General features: G+C 42.1%; 3 protein-coding genes and 1 pseudogene across 3 annotated transcripts in view; 2 read left to right on the top strand and 2 right to left on the bottom strand.

Annotated features, from left to right (window-relative positions):
- Positions 1 to 17,832, top strand: part of LOC140944949 (demethylmenaquinone methyltransferase-like) — a 102,669-nt gene that overhangs the window by 28,633 nt on the left and 56,204 nt on the right. The window lies entirely within an intron of this gene.
- Positions 3,854 to 4,852, bottom strand: LOC140947734 (uncharacterized). The gene has a single exon (XM_073396951.1). It carries the CDS (start codon positions 4,850 to 4,852, stop codon positions 3,854 to 3,856), a length of 999 nt encoding a protein of 332 aa, XP_073253052.1.
- LOC140935190 (uncharacterized) lies at positions 14,703 to 16,137 on the top strand (annotated as a pseudogene).
- On the bottom strand, positions 16,320 to 17,591 carry LOC140947553 (uncharacterized). The gene is made up of 2 exons (XM_073396731.1): positions 17,568 to 17,591; positions 16,320 to 17,360 (listed from the first exon to the last, which is right to left on the bottom strand). Exons 1-2 carry the CDS (start codon positions 17,589 to 17,591, stop codon positions 16,320 to 16,322), a joined length of 1,065 nt encoding a protein of 354 aa, XP_073252832.1.

The following is a 17,832-nucleotide window of genomic DNA, read 5'->3' as shown; positions in this document are numbered from 1 at the left end:
TTAAACCTGATACTATTGTAGGTTAGATCATTTTCTCGTGTATAAACTTAAGCCGCATAAACCATACGCTCGACTTCAGGAAACCCCCCAAAAAACACATCAAAGACAATAATTGCCCAGGCTTACCAGTCGAGATGCTGCTTCTGAAGGTCATCAAGTGTTCCAGAATCGCTTGAGACTTTTCAACCCTCTTACGCCTCAAGCAAGGGCAAGTGAGTAAGCTCATTTTTGAAAACGATGCCATGCGAAATCGGATTTCCAATGACTTTGACAAGCGGTGCATTTGTCAACAAAAAGCGCAATAAACAAACCAGCCACGCATTACAGAACAATCTTGATAGCAGCTGTATTTCATTTTGTACACCAAGTAGAAATAGACAGTTTAAAACATCACAAGATGACACAAAACTCTGTCAGCTCCAGCTATCAGTAAGCAAGTTTCCAGACGCTGCATCAATTTTCCGCATAAACTCACCTGTCAAATTTTGACCAATCAGAACATAAAAATTGGACGTAGAGCGTGATCAACGCGTGACAGTGAGAAAAGTCAAAAGCGATTGCCTTCCCTGCATGTAAATGTAAAAGCCGGTTGAATTTTCGTGTCCGAGGTCAGTTCGAAATCAACATTTTAAAAGTGCGGCTCATGAAACACGGCTTATTTCATATGCATTTTTAAAAAAATGGAACTTGAGCCTGCGATCATTTGAAAAGAAGCAACTTGTCAGCGGATACCTTAAAAAAATTACTCGAACTCAGAGGGTCGATACCTGAGCCCGCAATACGGTCAGGCGGTACTGGTCAGCAGAAACACTATTTTGACAGCTGTCAATTAATCAAAACATGGATGTACAATATCAGGTTGCAGGCTCCCAAACTAGCTAGAAAGTGTGAGATTAAACATTGGTATGCCTGTGGTGCGGACGGACGGAAGGTCGGGTGGTCGGTGCACGGTCATGTGATTGCCGAATTTTCTAGGATGGATAGATTTTCTATAAAGCTATGGGGCTTCGAATTGAGCCCGTGATCAAATAAAATATCAGCGCAAAACTTTAAACACTACGTGACCTCAATGGATAGAAAAATGAGCCTGCAATACACTCAGGTGATGATGGTCAGCGTATACTCTAGTTTGACAGCTGTCAATTAACCTTCATTAGAATGGCGAATATTCGAATTAACAGACTACGAGTGTGAGTAGGACATATCCGTCCGGCATGTAGTGGAAAATGCCAGATCGTGTACCTGAGCAAACCTGAGCCCACGTTATTAGTTTTCTGATAGTGGTCTGCACATTTCCCATTTTGACAGCTGTCAATTGACCTTAATTTGGCTTGCCAATGTAACTTTAAACGATTGTCAGCCAGCCCTGTCAGCCAACTGACAACCTTGCCCGGCGTAGTTTCGTTTTTATGTTGAATTGGTAAGTGTGACATATTATATCAGCTTATACATAGGGGCAAAACGACTGGTCTTTTATCTGAGCCCGCGAGACGGTCATGTGATAATTGTCAGCGGAAGTCTGATTTTGACAGCTGTCAATTGTACTCATACGGATGGCTTACGTAACTAAGAGGCTAGTCAAGTTGTTCAAGATCTTTTGTGACATTTGACATCGGCTTACATGAAGTGTGTGTACGGGTGGGCGGGCGGGCGCACGCTACGTCATAACCAAATTTTCTCGGATGGATAGTTTGCCAAATTTTCTTACCCATGGTGCTCCGCTTCGCGCGCGGGAGCTCCGCCATAAGTACAAGAAACAGCCACGGACCTAATTTTGTTCCCTGAGGGACCCCGGAGGGCACTGAACCCCATTCTAAGTAACAGCCCTCAGATAGTTTAATTCTTTTTATAAAATAACTGAGATAGTACGCGTGATCTGATTGGTCAAAAACCTATGGTTTATTATACCGGTAAACCCATAGAAAAGGGCGTCCGGGCCACGAGCCATAAACAAAACCGGCTATTGATCTGCAAACAACGATTTTAGAAAGGTTATAAACAAGAGAACAAGTTACTTACCCAGTCCTTCCTAATATTAAAATAGTTGGTTTCCATATTTTATTACTGAGCATCATAATTCGCTACTGCCATAGCTTCAAAAGTTATAAAGTACAAAGCTGGAAAGCAGTTTACATTTCACGACGATGCCAAATCACAGAGAAAGACAACAACTGTGTGAATTTCTGGTGTAGACTGAGTCTCTAGGAAAACTTAACCACGTGCCAACCAGCAACAAAACGGATAGTTTTACCATTCTTGATTTATTTTATTTCAAAATTAAATTCCTTAATCAAAGAAATTGTTTCAAAAAGAGATCTCTGATCAAGATATGGTACAAAATCGGCCGCTGGAGGTTGTAAACAAGCTGCCAACGATGATGAAAGATGTCAGAGTTTCGGGCTAGTTTTTTCCAACATTTGCACAAATTATTCGCTGATATCGATGCCATGACCTACCTCAAACCACCTGACTTCACAAATCGACAAATATTAACGCCAATATGTGGCTACGGCAAAGAAATCTTTCTCCACCACTGACATATTTCCATCGGTCGCAAATGCAGCGCAAATGCAGCGACGTCGTTACCGCAGCATTTCTTGATCATAATAAAGTCCAGAAAACAGATCTTAAACCACTGCGGCTTGTAAAAAGTGAATTAAGTCCTCCATTACAATAGCTGCCAGTTCCCTCTGTAAGCACGAAATTCTTACGGATCGACTCAACAAAATACAGCTGCGTACAGTCTGATGTTCAATCAATTTCTACTTCTGTAGTAAACAAACCATGAACGTATTCTTTCATTGTACGTTCGCATGAATATGTGTTGACTTTTCCTGTAAAACAGCTTTCATAAGTTATCATGTAATGAGTGCAAAAACTCGTGTTTTGAACTGTTGCTGTTTGTTGTTTGACTGAACTGAGTTTTGAGAAAGTTTAGCGCTATTAAATCCTGAGTCGTGATTGGCTTATGATGACTTTAGAGAGAAGACATGACTTGATCACGGTACTAAAATCATATTTTTTACCTAAAAGACTCCATTTTATTAAAAGTTATTTTATAAAAGCAATAGACCACACTTTCCATGGGTTTACCGGCGTGATAACCCACTTGAGATGTTGGGAGAACACTCGAAAAGCTTGTAAATCACTCGCCTTCGGCTCGTGATTTACAAGCTGTTCTCGTGTTCTCCCAACATCCCGCGTGGGTTATCACGCCGGTAAACCCATGGAAAGTGTGGTCTATTGCTCAAGGGAACGATTAGAAAGGAAATCTATGATCCAATTGATAATTCTTGTAAGCAGATTCAACCTGCGCAATTTCTCTACGAGTATTGTTCACGAGAATTAATTATATTCAAAAATTGTACACAAAGTCTTAACTACGAATTTTACAATTTGACCGAATTCAAATTCACAAAAAAACTACGAAGCGAATTCAAAAACTATTAATCGAAAATTGTCTCTCAGTCCAAGTCCTTCCAAGTTCTAAACTGTTCTCGCTTATATTTTTTTAACACTAGAGTTTTTAATCTCGGTACATGCAAATTTCCAACACACTTAATCCAATCAGGGCTCGGATGAGTCCCTTAACGCACGAATGTCTTTCACCACCATCGCTAGTTCATTAGTCCTTTTGTCCATTTCTCCCCCCTTGATATGACACAGCATATCAACTTTATCTATACGAAAGAAGAGGAAAATGTCTCTAAGTGCACTAAATTAAAATAAATATAAAAAATCCAAATCGATGTCGATGACATTGTCACCAAAGTTCATTAACGAACGTCTTGCTGTCTCATTCATGTAAATCATCTTCCAGCTCTGCTTTAGCTCCATTTCTACGGAAGTTTCTTTACTGCAATTCCAACGCACACAAATTCGAAATAGGTCTGGTCAGTTGGCTCTTTCCCACTTGGACTTTCGCGACTCTTACGTGACCATCTTTTCCTTGATATACTTCGACGATTCTTCCTAGAGGCCAATGCCCGCGTGGTGTGCTGGGCGACACGACTAAGACAACATCTCCTGATTGAAGGTCTCGTTCCTCTTTCAGCCATTTTCTTCTGTTGCTGAGACTTGGGATCCATTCTCTGAGCCAACGATGCCAGAAATGTCTAACTAGCTCTTGGAATCTTCTCCATCTTTTCTTGAGACTATAATTGGTTTCGTCTACGGATTCTGGCGCGAATTGACCTCCAATTTGACCTTTCAGAAAGTGGTTCGGTGTCAGTGGTATATCATCTTCAGGGTTTGCTGGTTGGTACGTGAGGGGCCTTGAATTCAATAACGCTTCTGCTCCTGTGAATGCTGTTGTTAATTTTTCATCTGTCACGTCTGCATTGCCCAATACTGCATTCACAGCCCGCTTTGCAGCTTTAATCATCGCCTCGTGTACACCCCCGAAGTGTGGTGCTAGTGGCGGATTGAAGTGCCACATTACTCCTTTGTTTGCTGTTGACTGGGCAATTTTGCTTTGATCAAGCGCCTCAACCAATTCGCGCAATTCTCTCTCGGCCGCGACGAAGTTCGTACCATTGACTGATAACATCTCTCTGGGTAGTTCTCTTCGATTGGCCATCCTATAGAAGGCGTTTAGGAATGAATCAGTGTCAACTCCAAAGGCCATCTCAAGGTGAACCGCCCTTGTAGGTAAGCAAGTAAATAAGCACAAGTATCGCTTTTGTCTTCGAGATCTTCTTCCTTGAATTGTGACGAAAGGTCCCCCAAAATCTACAGCTGTTTGCGCAAAAGGTCGGAGTGATAACCGAAGTCTGATCTGTGGAAGGGGCGCCATAATTTGCTTTGCAGCTTTGGCCTTCCGCCTGCGGCACTCATTACACTCCTCCCCCATTCTCGAATTTCTTCACGTCCAGATATTATCCAGAATCGAGTCGATAGGGCTGCTAGCGTCTGATTCGTTCCACTTGCATGATTCCCCTCTTCGTGAGAGTACTTCCCAATCAAATTTGTGACTTGATGCTATCGAGGAAGAATTGTCGGGAAACGAGCATCATGAGATAAGAACTCTGCATATTTAAGTCGACTGTCACACCTCATCTGACCTTCTTCGTCCAATCGTGGTCGAAAAGCAAGTAATTTACTGTTCTTCGGTAGCTCCTTTCGGCGTTGAAGGGCCAAATACTCTTCAGGAAAGGCTTCTCGCTGGGCGCTTTTAATAACCTGAACCTCTGTGTCCTCGATTTCACTTGGCTTTAATTCTCCATTTTGTCTCGCGCGACCGCTACAGTTATCCACGAAACGACGAACCCACGCGTGAACTGTCATGAATCTTTTCCAACTTGAGAAACGTTTGGGGTTTAAACGCCATGATAGGTCCTCTTGGTTTATAGTAATCATTGCTCGCTCGTCATAAAGATGATTGAAATGGACTGGTAATTCTGAATTTGACTTCTTTACTTCTACTTTCGCAGCTCCTTGTTCTATGACTACCTTGTTAACTGGCCATTCCGACTCCTCGTGCTCCAAAAAGTCCGTTCCAGTCTACCAATTCTCGTTCTTGGTCAGTTCAGACAGTTTAAGTCCCCTCGTAATTAAGTCTGCTAGATTCTTGTTGGTTGGAACGTGTCGCCACTGTTTTGGGTCTGTTGCAGTCTGGATCTCCCCAACACGGTTTGCTACGAAAGGTTTGAAAGATCGGCTTCTTCCTCTAATCCACCAAAGTACATTCATGCTATCCGACCAGAAAGTTGCTCGATCCAAACTGGCGTTCAAAACTCTTGAAATGGATCCTGCCATTCTCAATCCTAGAACTGCGGCCATCAACTCCATTCGAGGAATGCTTGTAGCTGCAAGGGGTGCTACTCTTGACTTTGCAGCAACAAATATTGTGGATATATACTGCTCCGCTTTTAAAGGTTGCTCTTGAGTAGACAACAGCTCCATAGGCGTCTTGTGATGCGTCTACGAAAGTATGTAATGTTTGCGACAACATTTCTTCCTCTTGTCCTAGGCGTAGACATCTAGGAACTTTAATGGTAGGCAGGTCTTCCAACTCCTTGAACCATTTACGCGCTTTACTGGCTAGGTCTCCCAGGAATAAGTCGTTCCAGTCCATCCCAGCGGCCCACATTTCTTGAAGTAAGATTTTGGCGCGAATAAGAAATGGTGCTAAAAACCCAACCGGATCAAATAACTTGGCGATCTTCTTGAGGAAATTCCGTTTAGTAAGAGGAAAGTCTTTCTCCGGAGGGTTGGCGATAAACGTGAAAACGTCTTCTTCTGGCAACCACGTAACTCCAAGTGTTTTCACCATCGGTAGTCCATCGCTCGCTATGTGGACCTCTGACGCTCTTCTCTCTACAGGTATTCTCTCGAGAACCTTGGTCGAATTTGATAGCCACTTATGAGCTTGCATCCCTGCCTTGGACAAGAGCTGATTTAATTCTTCGCAGAGCTTGATACCTTGACTCTGGTCTACCACTGAGTCCATACTATCGTCCATGTAAGTTGACTTCAGCACTGTCTCTGCGGCCAAAGGGAACTCGTCTTTGTGTTTTTCTGAATGCGTCTGAGCAACAAATTACTGGGCTTGAAACGGTGAGGAGTTAACTCCGAAAACAACTCGATTGAACTCGTACTCGTCAGGTGCTCTCTCTTGATTCAATGATTGACCGTTCAGAACGTTCACAGTGACTTTCCGTGAGATTCCTTGAAGTCCGTGTTCACTTGCCACGTCAGCATTAATGTACGTCTTGGTTGACGCTTCGTCAAGTAAGGCATTCACTTTGATTGCACGATTACCATTTTTAAGAATCACAGGAACTGTTCGCAGAGCAAGAAAGCCTGTTTGTGTACCCTCTGCTGTTGTAGTCGTGTGCGATCTCTCTGCTTGATTGTCACCAGGCTCCCGAGGAGGTAAAAGAACCAATGACACTTTCTCATTTTCAGGTTTCGTTTCACTTTTAGTGTCCGCTATGCCGTGAGCTGCCTCGTTCCTGTCTGTTGTTGGTCCAGTTTCAACCGGTTGTCTTTGAACTGCTTGAGTTTGTTCTTTGCTAACGTGCAAAAGTCTATTGTGATTGTCTTTGCAGTTGTTTATTCCACACACCCTAGTCCTGACACACGTTTGACCGCGGTGGTCTCCTCCTAGGCAGCGAAAACACAGTTTCAAGCGTTTCGCAGTATTTCATCTTTCTTGAACTGGCAAATCTTTGAATTTGTCACAACGCCAAACACCGTGATGTCCTTTGCACACTTTGCAGGGGCGATATTTCTGAATTTCCGATTCCTGAGCATTCCCAAAGAATGCCTTCTCGCTCCGATTACGTCTTGAGTCAACGTTCCTGTTTGACGAAGTTACTCCTCGAATGGTCTCCGATGCTACTGTTTGGAATTCCGCTTCCTGTAACACGAATTCCTTGAGGGTCTCGACTGATTCCCAGCGGTGATTCTCGAATATCCAACGATGGTATTGGGCAAGCATCCCCTCGTTTAATTTCTTGCATAAGCAAATGTACAATGTTCCTTTTCCGAGTTCGTCGTGACGATTAGCCTCTTTAAGGTTTACGACGGTTACATCCAACAAATCTGCAAATCGTTCGATGAAATTGAATGCCCTTAAGGTTCCACTATCTTAAGGGCTTCTCCTGATAAATGCTGCCGGAGTTGAAGTAATTTGTATTCGGGTGTGGCCGGTGCTTGATGAACGCACGCCATAAACGCTGCTTTCCATCCTTCATAAGCTCTTCTATCACCATTAAATACGGGAATGGAAACTCTCTTTAGTTGATTCCACATATCGCGACCAAGCGTCGGCTCTTTGTACGGTTCTTTCGTAAATTTTCGACCTCCGGAGTCGAATGTCTCTTTGTAATGACGATTCAATTCCCGTAATGATTCTTTGTAACCATCAAACTTCTCTTTATGCATCGTTTCCTCCCTTTGAATTTGTTCCGCGCTTTTCTTTGCCACGCTTTCTGTAATTCGACAGCCACGGGTGTTTTTAGACGCTTTTGTTGCCAGACTCGATAACTCATCATTACGGGCATCTTAATACTCTTGTACTTTCTCGTTTGCCTCCGAAAATTCTATTTCCAATTTGTCCATCTCTTCGACTACCTTTTCCCTTTTTTCTCTGTCCTTAAGGAGCGCGTATTCCATTGAAAGACGATGCATAGTTTCCATAACACGTTCCTGAGCATCGCTGAGTTGGTGACACATTTTTTTTATCTCTCTTCGGCTTGGATAATCTTGATCGTCCAGCATGCCAAGCAATTTGTTCTTTATCCGAGTAAAGGATAATTTCTGTGTAGCTTTGTCCTGTTTAAAGTCCTCTATTTGCTCTTCGATTTCGCCGCTAGTTGGCTCCTCACCGCCGTCATCCGCTACTTCGCCGTTCACTGACATGACCGCAATAAATCTCGTTCTGCTACCAGAAATGTTCACGAGAATGAACTATATTCAAAAATTGTACACAAAGTCTTAACTACGAATTTTACAATTTGACCGAATTCAAATTCACAAAAAAACTACCAAGCGAATTCAAAAACTATTAATCGAAAATTGTCTCTCTGTCCAATTCCTTCCAAGTTCTAAACTGTTCTCGGTTATATTTTTTAACACTAGAGTTTTTAAACTCGGTACATGCAAATTTCCATCACACTTCATCCAATCAGGGATCGAATGAGTCCCTTAACGCACGAATGTCTTTCACCACCATCGCTAGTTCACTAGTCCTTTTCTCCAAGTATTCTATGATCTATAAGGTCAAACGTTTTTTTATAGTCAAAGCGAATAGCTCTAACTGTAGCGCCGTTGCCATCGGTTTCCTTGGACCAGTTGTGAAGCATGTGTATTAGCGCCTGGGTGGTTGAGGAACTGGGAACAGCTCCATATTGACTCAGGTCGAGCACATCCAGAACTGCAGGTTTTACGTAATCGAGAATTACGCACTCCTCTGCAACTTTAGATACACATGGAGTAAGGGAAATAGGCTTGAGCTGCCTCTTCAGGTGTTCAACTGGCTTCACCTTTGGTAGAGGAGACACATCCGCGAACTTCCAGATCTTCGGTAGAGACTGCTCATTCAAAGAGAGGTTGATGATTCTGCTGATTGGAAAGGACAAACATTCAGCTTACTCCTTGAGCATCCAGTTTGGTATCTCGTCAGGAACACACGCATTGGAAGGGTTTAACGCAGTCAATAACTTAAAAATACGCATATCCGAAACCTCCGGAAGCTCAGGCGTGTCCTCATCGATGCGAAGTTTGGTCGGCGGTTGGGACAGGCGTTATTCTTCAAGAGGCTCAAGGAAGGCCTCGTTGATTGCGTTTGCAAGTTCTTGGTCAGTAATATTTTCAATTCCTTCAATATGAATGTGACTAGAAACGTTCCCCGAGTTTCAGTTGAAACCACACAAGCGTTTGACCTCCTTCTACCAAAACTTGGGATTCTTCTCCTTCATATGCTTGACATTAGACTTGTAAAATCGGGCCTTGCATGATTTCCTTTTCACGATTTACGGCATTCCTGTAGAATTTGTACAGCATTGATCCCGTGCCGCCATCATGAAAGGCTTTCTGTCGTTTGAGGATGAGTGATTTAAGGTGATAGTTCATCCATGGGGCGTGAGATGTGTTAACGCGAACTCTCCTAATGGGCATTAGAAAGTCAAGCCCAGTACACAGCACCTTGTTGAATATGTCAAGCGTTTCCTGACAACAATTCAAATGAGGGACGAGCGCCGGGAAGGAAGAAAACTTGAATAAAAATTAAAATCAATCATCGTTTTTGCGCTTGGAATACTTCTAAGGTTTCGATCTTTATCTGCATTCCCGAATTTGTCTTCTCTTTTCTCTGTTTGAATTTGGCGCTTTTTCGCTTCGGGGCTTTTGATGGAGTTTCTGCTGTGGGATCGAGGAGGGATCAGGAAATTAGGATTTAAAGGTGCTGGGGTGAAGCTTATTGTCTTATAAAGTATTTGTAAGATGGGGGTCTGTTTTAATTTAGCTGTTGTGTAGAAGCACAGTGGAGAACACTGCAGTGCTGTTTAATTCCGGAAAGTGCTGCAGCTGTTTATCTCTTCGCGTGGAATTGTTCCTGGATGTGAAGTAATTGTATTTTTTAGTAAATGCCACGTTTCTGTTAGACAAATGAAAGTATCCCTTCCCTTTTTTTTGTTTTTTTTCGCTTCGTGAGGAATATCTTTCTGTTTGTCCCATAGAAATACGCCGAATGTTAGATTTGATTACTGATTGCAGCGATCTAAAGACATGAAGCAATAAATGCACATTTTTTGGCGAAACAAGTAGCATACTTCAAAGCCCTAGGTAGAGTCACTTTAATATTTAACTACAGAGAAAGAACTTAATTGTTGTGGCAACAAAAGGCGAAAAATGCCATTTTCCAACTTACAAGAAGATGGAACTTGAGCATAAACGTTCGAGACCGAGATCTTTTGTTAGTATCATTGTACTTAAGATTTGCTTTTCGTGTTTGCATTTTTGTACTTTTTGTTATCTTAGCTGGGCCATACTTTGTGATGTCACATTTTCTGATTATTATGAAATCCATTTTGTTTTCTGTCGGTTCTAGCGCATTCGAAATTTCCACAAAATTAGTAGTCATTGGGGCACAATGATGAGGGCAAATGATATGCAATAGTGCGACAATTAAACAAATAAAAGCGATGATGATGATGATGATGATGATGATGATGATGATGATTGTCAGATGATGATGACGATTGTGGCACAGTCTTGTGCTCGATATTTGTGTCTTCTCGCAGGTAATGAAACAGAATTTCCTCGTTTCCCGCGCAACTAGTAAAAACTTTCAAAATAGTTTGTTTATACAGTCAAGGACACCTTACTTTTATGGAAAAACACGATCATCAGGATAGCAGCTAAATTCCAATACAAAATCCCATCACTACGGACTCTCGCTGTTATGGACACAATAGGGAGCTTAAGCAGCGACGTTTTTGAGCGACGCACGTCAACCGGAAATGGACGTTTTGCACTCTTGAGCCGTGATTTTGAACAAATTTTTGGGCAAATCGTCTCTATAAGAATGAAGACATTTGGCAATAAAAATACGGTAGCATAAAGGCTTATTAAAAGAGGAAAAGGCTCACTTCCGGTTGACGTGCGTAGTTCAAAAACGTCGCTGCTTAAGCTCCCTAATCTCATGGTCTCGAGGTCGTCCATGGAGGGGAATACTGGACAAAAATGGATCGTACCATAAGGTGCATTATATCGAGTTTGCCTGTCTACTGTCTTACCGTACCTGGTATGCTGTTATGTCGTACTCGGTGATGTTGTATTGTAACCGGAACACTGTATTATCGTACTCGGTAATCTTATATCGTAACCAGAATAGTATTATATCGTACTCCAATGCTGACGTATCGTACCCGGTAGCCATAGATCGTAACTTGTATGCTCTTGTTTCGTACTCGGTAACCTGATATCGTAACTTGAATGATATTGTATCGTACCCGGTAACCACAAATAATACTCAGGAAATTGTTATGTCGTACACCGCGACCGTATATTATAGCCGCGATGCTGCTATGTCCTTCTCAATAGCATCATGTCGTAGCTTTCTTTCAAGTAGTACAAGGTGAAAATATGGTCAGCCGCTTTCCAATTTGTTCAGTTAGGTACTTAATAAATGATTATTATAATAAACCGTATATGTATAGTGTAATATTCTACCCTGTGTATTGTTATTAACGACATGATAATAAGGTGTGGACAATCGCTCTGGCCTGGGACAAGCCCAAGACCAGGCGAAGTTAGGAGGTGACAGGATTAAGCCCGACTTACTCGATTGAGGGGGGGGGGGGTCGCCAAGCTCTTCGCTTGTGGGGCCTTGAGTAGAGTGTTGGGGTGGAGCACGTGTAACCTCTTTTATAATTACATTTGCATAGTCCCCAGGGTATTAATTACCAATGCAAATCGAGTTTACATAGTGTAATATTCTACCCTGGGTATTGTTATTATGACATGATAATAAGGTGTGGAGAATCGCTCTGGCCTTCCCCAAGCCTACCGCCATTCTTATCTCTGTGACACCCCCTAGGATATTCATTTCTCTCTCTGAGGAGTCACGCGATAGGTGTTTTCTTATCCGCCTAATGTTGGGAGATAGTAAAATGATGCATTACAGACTTTGTTGATGCAGGAGTTCATTGACAACTTGTCTTCAATGTACGAGCCAAGGTTCCTAACAACTGACGATTTCATTATAGCAGAAATTCTCACGGTGATCGAAGAAATATTAACTTTAGATAACTGTTGCCGGGTGCCAATGACGAGAAATTCCGTCTTTTCATCGTTGAGAAGGAGTTTGTGGTGTTCCATCCACGAGCGAATGTCGTCAATACAATTTTGCATGGCACTTATAGAATTTTGTTGACTTGACAAGTCATCGGGCTTGAAGGACAAATATATTTGTGAATCATCCGCACAACAGTGAGAATTTGGAAGGTGACGTTCAAGGCAGCGCTCAAGTCAAGTAACACAGGTAGAACAGCATGCTGAGAATTCATTTCCATCAGAATGTCGTCAGTAACTTTCAAAAGTGCTGTTTCTGTACTATGGTTCTTTCTGTAGGCAGATTGTAGTGATGGGTAAAGATCATGTTTCTTCATGTGATTGTCAATTTGAAGAAACACAGCTCTGTCGGTTATTTTTGAGTTGAAGGAAAGATTGCTTACAGGCCGATAATTCTTAAAAACAGTGTCAAGACCATTCTTCTTAAGAATCGGTCGAACCAAAGCCTTTTTCCATGCTGAGGGAAAATGGCCACTTTCAAGCGAAATATTAACCATTTTAGTTATGACCGGTAAGAGGACATCAATGCACTTTACCAGCAGGGATGTAGGTATGGGATCGAGAGCACACGATTTCTTGGCCAAATTGATGATAATGCCGTAAGTTTCATCTTCTGTAATTGCTTTAAAGCTACCAAATGACGGAGAATGTAGTTCCATGATGGGGGTACAATCTTGACAATCCTGAATTGTACATTCATGGAATTTAGATCTTAAATTACTGATCTTTTCAACGAAGAAATTAGCCATCTCATTTGCTAACATCGATTTACTTACGTGCGGAGGAAGCGGAACTTCGAAGCTTTGATTTAACAACTGCTTCGAGATCTTAAAGAGCTTTCCTTGATCCGAACTATTTTCTTGAATGAGGTTCTCATAGAAGTCGGAACGTGCTTTTTTAATCAAATTAGTAGCGAAGTTTCTTGCAGATTTGTATTCTTTTAGGTCGTGTGTAGATTTTGATGAGCGCCAATTTCTTTCTGCTTTCCCTCTCATCCTTTTTGCAGCTAAAACCTGATCGCTGTACCAGAGTACGCGTTGCCTTTGGTGAATGATATTTCTTTGAAGCGGAGCGTGTTTGTCAAGAACATGTGTCAATAGCTGTGGTCACACTACAGACTTTTTACCTAGGTAAACACGACTTGTTGACAGTTAACCTAGGGAAACTTGATTTTTTAAGTGTGACCGATTTTTCCCTAGGTAACTTAACTCGGGAAAATTTTATCGTCTGGGTCTTGGATATGTCTCGAAAACAATAGAGTTTCCCTTGACAGCTACCCCAAAGCAATAGCTGTGGTCACACTACAGACTTTTTACCTAGGTAAACACGACTTGTTGACAGTTTACCTGGGGTAACTTGATTTTTTAAGTGTGACCGATTTTTCCCTAGGTAACTTACCTCGGGGAAATTTTATCCTCTGGGTCTTGGATATGTCTTGAAAACAATAGAGTTTACCTTGACAGCTACCCCAAAGCAATAGCTAGGGAAAAACGAAATACCGAGGTTGCTAGCCAATAGACGCTCATCGGCGAAGGTCTTGATGACAGAACCGGACATAGATCACGCTCTGAAATAAATTTTGGGAGCACGAGTCGTCTACGTCTTCGCCTTTCTTCACCTTGCACGTTGACTTAGCGAAAGAAATAACAGCGAGATAAAAGAAAAAAAACGTCTCTTTGATCAGCTAGATCCCTGCGCATTTTGCCTTCTTGGGAGGCGATATCAGTAGTGTGACCTTCCCAGAATTTTTACCTAGGTAAAACAAAACCCGAGATGAATTTACCTCGGGAGATTTTTGATGAATTTGCCCTAGGTAAATCGGTTTTACTTAGGTAAAAGTCTCTAGTGTGACCACAGCTAATAGCTAGGGAAATATGAAATACCGAGGTTGCTAGCCAATAGACGCTCATCGGCGAAGGTCTTGATAACAGAACCGGACATAGATCACACTGTGCAAGTAATTTTGGGAGCACGAGACGTCTACGTCTTCGCCTTTCTTTACCTTGCATATTGAATTAGCGTAAGAAATCACAGCGAGATAAAAGAAAAAAACGTCTCTTTGATTATCTAGATCCCTGCGCATTTTGCCTTCTTGAATTTACGCTCCAAAAAATTCAACTGGCGTGAAAACTTTGGGAGCCGATATCAGTAGTGTGACCTTCCCGGAATTTTTACCTAGGTAAAACAAAACCCGAGATGAATTTACCTAGGCAGATTTTTGATGAATTTGCCCTAGGTAAATCGGTTTTACCTAGGTAAAAGTCTGTAGTGTGACCACAGCTAAATAGTCGTGGTTATTTCCATGGATACATAAAAAAGAACAAAAGAACTTCCCATGACAGTTCCTGAACTGAAAAGTACGGTTTATCTGCTCCCTGAGGTGGCTTGGCCAATCATAAAGCAGAACGCAGCTAATACAGGAAATCGCGTGAGGCGCTCTGAGGTGACCTCTGAAGCACTTGGCTAATTTCGCGCCTACTTCTAGCACGGGGTAACATGGCAGGGTTTCGTGCATCACTGTGAGTATTTCTTTATTTATTTATTTTCATGAGTTTGCCCTTCAGACTGCCAGTTACGAAGTTGATTAAATTATAATCTTTCTGTTTATCTGTTTATAGGAACGCTAGTCAAAATGAAGATCCCTATTACAACGGATATTTATTTGCGGCACGAAATCAAACAAGGCCGCAGGGAATCAACAACACCGGTAATACCCTGTATGGTGTTAGCATGGCTCAAAATCAGCCTCCACTGCATTATCCAGCGATGTTAAATCCCTACCCGATTTACCAGAACCCTGTACCCGGTACTAGCAATCACCTTCAGTTTGAACCAGACAGGGACAGCGCTAGTCCAACTCCAAGTGAATCCTCGAACCGAAGCGACGATCGTAACAAGCGCAGTAGCTGGTCGTTGACCGAAGAGAGATGCTTAATTGCCGCTTTTAAGGAGTACTACGATAGACTTAAGTCTACAAAAAGCAGTCAAGCCAAAAAAAACATATGGGAAGATATTTTGAAGCAGTTTTCAAAGTATGTGCTTTGACAATGGCGTGGAATCTGAAAAGTCATTAGCGCAGTTAAAGGAGAAGTGGCGGGCGCTCTTGGATAAATACAAAAGCGTATATGATAACAACAATCGCACGGGAAGGGAACGGAAAACGTTCAAGCACTATGAAGACATCGACGAATTTACGGCTTCATCAGACAAAGTGAATCCAAGATTTGTCAAGGAAACGAAAGCCCACCGACAGGATTGTAGCTCTGATGATACCGACGATATTTTATCGACCGGAAATCAAGATTGCAGTAAGAAACCAGAGAAACGGCCGCCCAGCTCTGCTGGAGGAGATAGTGCGGATGCAGAGAAAACTGGAAAAACTGGGCAAAAGGATGAAAAAGGACCAAAAAAGAAGAAGAAAAGGCTTAGCGGCGATGACATGGAGCTAGCAATCCTTGACATGATGAAGTCACAGCAAGAAGCCATCCAAAGATCCGAAGAGAATGACGAGAGAGTTTTTGAAGCTCTCCTCAAATCTCAGGCAGAAGCGCAGCGACAACACCAAGAATTTGTTGTGTCTGTGTTAGGAAAACTCGGAGACATATTTGCTTCCAAAAAATAGGTTTAACTCAGCTTTTTTATTCCAAAGAAAAAAGGAACTGTTTACATGATTGTTGCAAAACTGCAAAAAGAAATTTTAATTGATCTTGAATAGTATTTTGGACACTAAAATACACAGTGCTGTAAAATGGTTACAACAGCTGTTTCTTAAGTATAATAGACGTTACAGTTGTTTAGCAAACAGAATTTTTATATTTCCTGTAATTATCCCGTGTAAAATTCTACACCATTTTTGATTGATTTTATATTACTATATATATATATACATATTTATTCAATCTGCTGTTACTTTCAGGTTTGGATCAATGGGATCGGATATATGATTGCTTAAATAAATTGCAAAGCAAAATATAATTATTTCGTAACCTTCTATAATTTAGGACGCAAAGAGGACAAAATCAAGGGGATATATGTCTATTGATTTGCAACGTATTGAACAAGGGCTTGTAGAACCGCAGCTGCAGCCTGGGAGGGGGGCCGTCGTCGTCATCATCATCATCATCGCTATCATCATCATCACTATCATCTATGTCGAGTTCATCTCCTCGTAAAACACAAATGTTATGTAGCACGCAGCAGGCGATGATAGTGTCAGGTATTCTGTCACTGTCTTCGTCTAGGCGCTTAAGTAATACCCTCCACCTTCCTTTGGTCATACCAAATGCATGTTCGGATACTATTCTCGCCTTGGATACCTCTCGGTTGAAATTCCTCTGGTCGCGCGTAAGCCCACCGTTATCCTTAAATGGTCGGATGAGCCAGGTTTTGTTTGGATAAGCAGTGTCTCCCACGATAAGTGGGCGCACTACAGTTCCGCCTAAGTCAAATGTAGGTGCCATTAGGATATTCTCATCTTCAGCAGCCCAATAAACGTCAGTTAAACGCAGCAGCCGAGCATCATGTAGACTTCCAGGAAAACCAGTAGCCACGGATAAATAGAGGCCAGAGGTATCAACTATTCCCTGTACTAAAAAACTGTAGAAATGTTTCCGGTTAAAGTAGTCTTCATGGTTAATTTTCGGGGCCTTAATAGGTACATGGCTTCCATCTATTGCTCCAACTACATTAGGTAATTTACTTTTATTGTCGAAGCCTTTAATTTTTTTAGCTATCTCTGCTGCAGTAGAAGGAAATTTGATAAACTCATCTTGAAGTCGGCATATTTCTTGAACAAATTCATGGCAACACTTTACAACAGTCGGTTTTGCCAACCCAACCATCAGTCCACACGAGCGGTAGCACTCTCCAGTAGCTAGTCGCCAGAGGCTTGCACCGACGCGCTTTGGAACTGGAATGGCATCTCGCATCCTAGTGTTTTGCCGCTGGAGCGCCGGTCCAACGAGCTGGCATATATATTCAAAGGTATCGCGCGAAACTCTAAATTTTTCTTTCCACCAGTGATCCAGTGCATTGTTATTTAGAAGTTCCTGGAACCAGTTCTGTGGTCGTGGAAATACCCAAGCTCTTCTAGGCCGGCGAGCAAATTGGCGACGAGCTCGTAAATTTAAATACAATGCCGACAAACCTTGCAGGTAGCGTAATCGAAAGCGCCTTCTTCGGTGTCTTCTCGCAAAAAACTGCTAGCCTGTTATGTTTATGGAAGACTGTCGAATAATAAGCAGGAGAATCACTGAAATTAAGCTTACTAGATCTCGATTCGTGTCATCCATGTTGATCTCCACTTTTCCCGCCAATTCACAAGGTCAGTTAGCTCATATCTAATTATATTTTACCCTGAGGGGTGTCTTTTACTGTGTAACCGCATCCCCAAGGGTAAAGTGAAACCTGAGCTAAACCAAACCCAAGCCATTTACCCTCTGGAAGACCCCAAACCCAAGGTGTGTGTAACCACTACTAATGTCTTATTGCAACATTCAACAACCTCATTAAACTCATCGTGAGTTTCTTGGC

Source organism: Porites lutea, chromosome 1 (assembly GCF_958299795.1).
Source record: "Porites lutea chromosome 1, jaPorLute2.1, whole genome shotgun sequence".
In the NCBI taxonomy this organism is placed as follows: domain Eukaryota; kingdom Metazoa; phylum Cnidaria; class Anthozoa; order Scleractinia; family Poritidae; genus Porites; species Porites lutea.
Note: the sequence above shows the minus strand (reverse complement) of the source record. Positions and strands in the feature narration are given on the sequence as shown.

What these genes read in the sequence shown, in the direction of transcription:
- LOC140947734 (XM_073396951.1), bottom strand. Translation starts at nt 4,852, where the DNA reads ATGGGGGAGGAGTGTAATGAGTGCCGCAGGCGGAAGGCCAAAGCTGCA.
- LOC140947553 (XM_073396731.1), bottom strand. Translation starts at nt 17,591, where the DNA reads ATGGATGACACGAATCGAGATCTA. An exon ending in ATGACACGAATCGAGATCTA is followed by an intron (nt 17,361 to 17,567) that starts GTAAGCTTAATT and finishes CCACGACCACAG; the next exon opens with AACTGGTTCCAGGAACTTCT.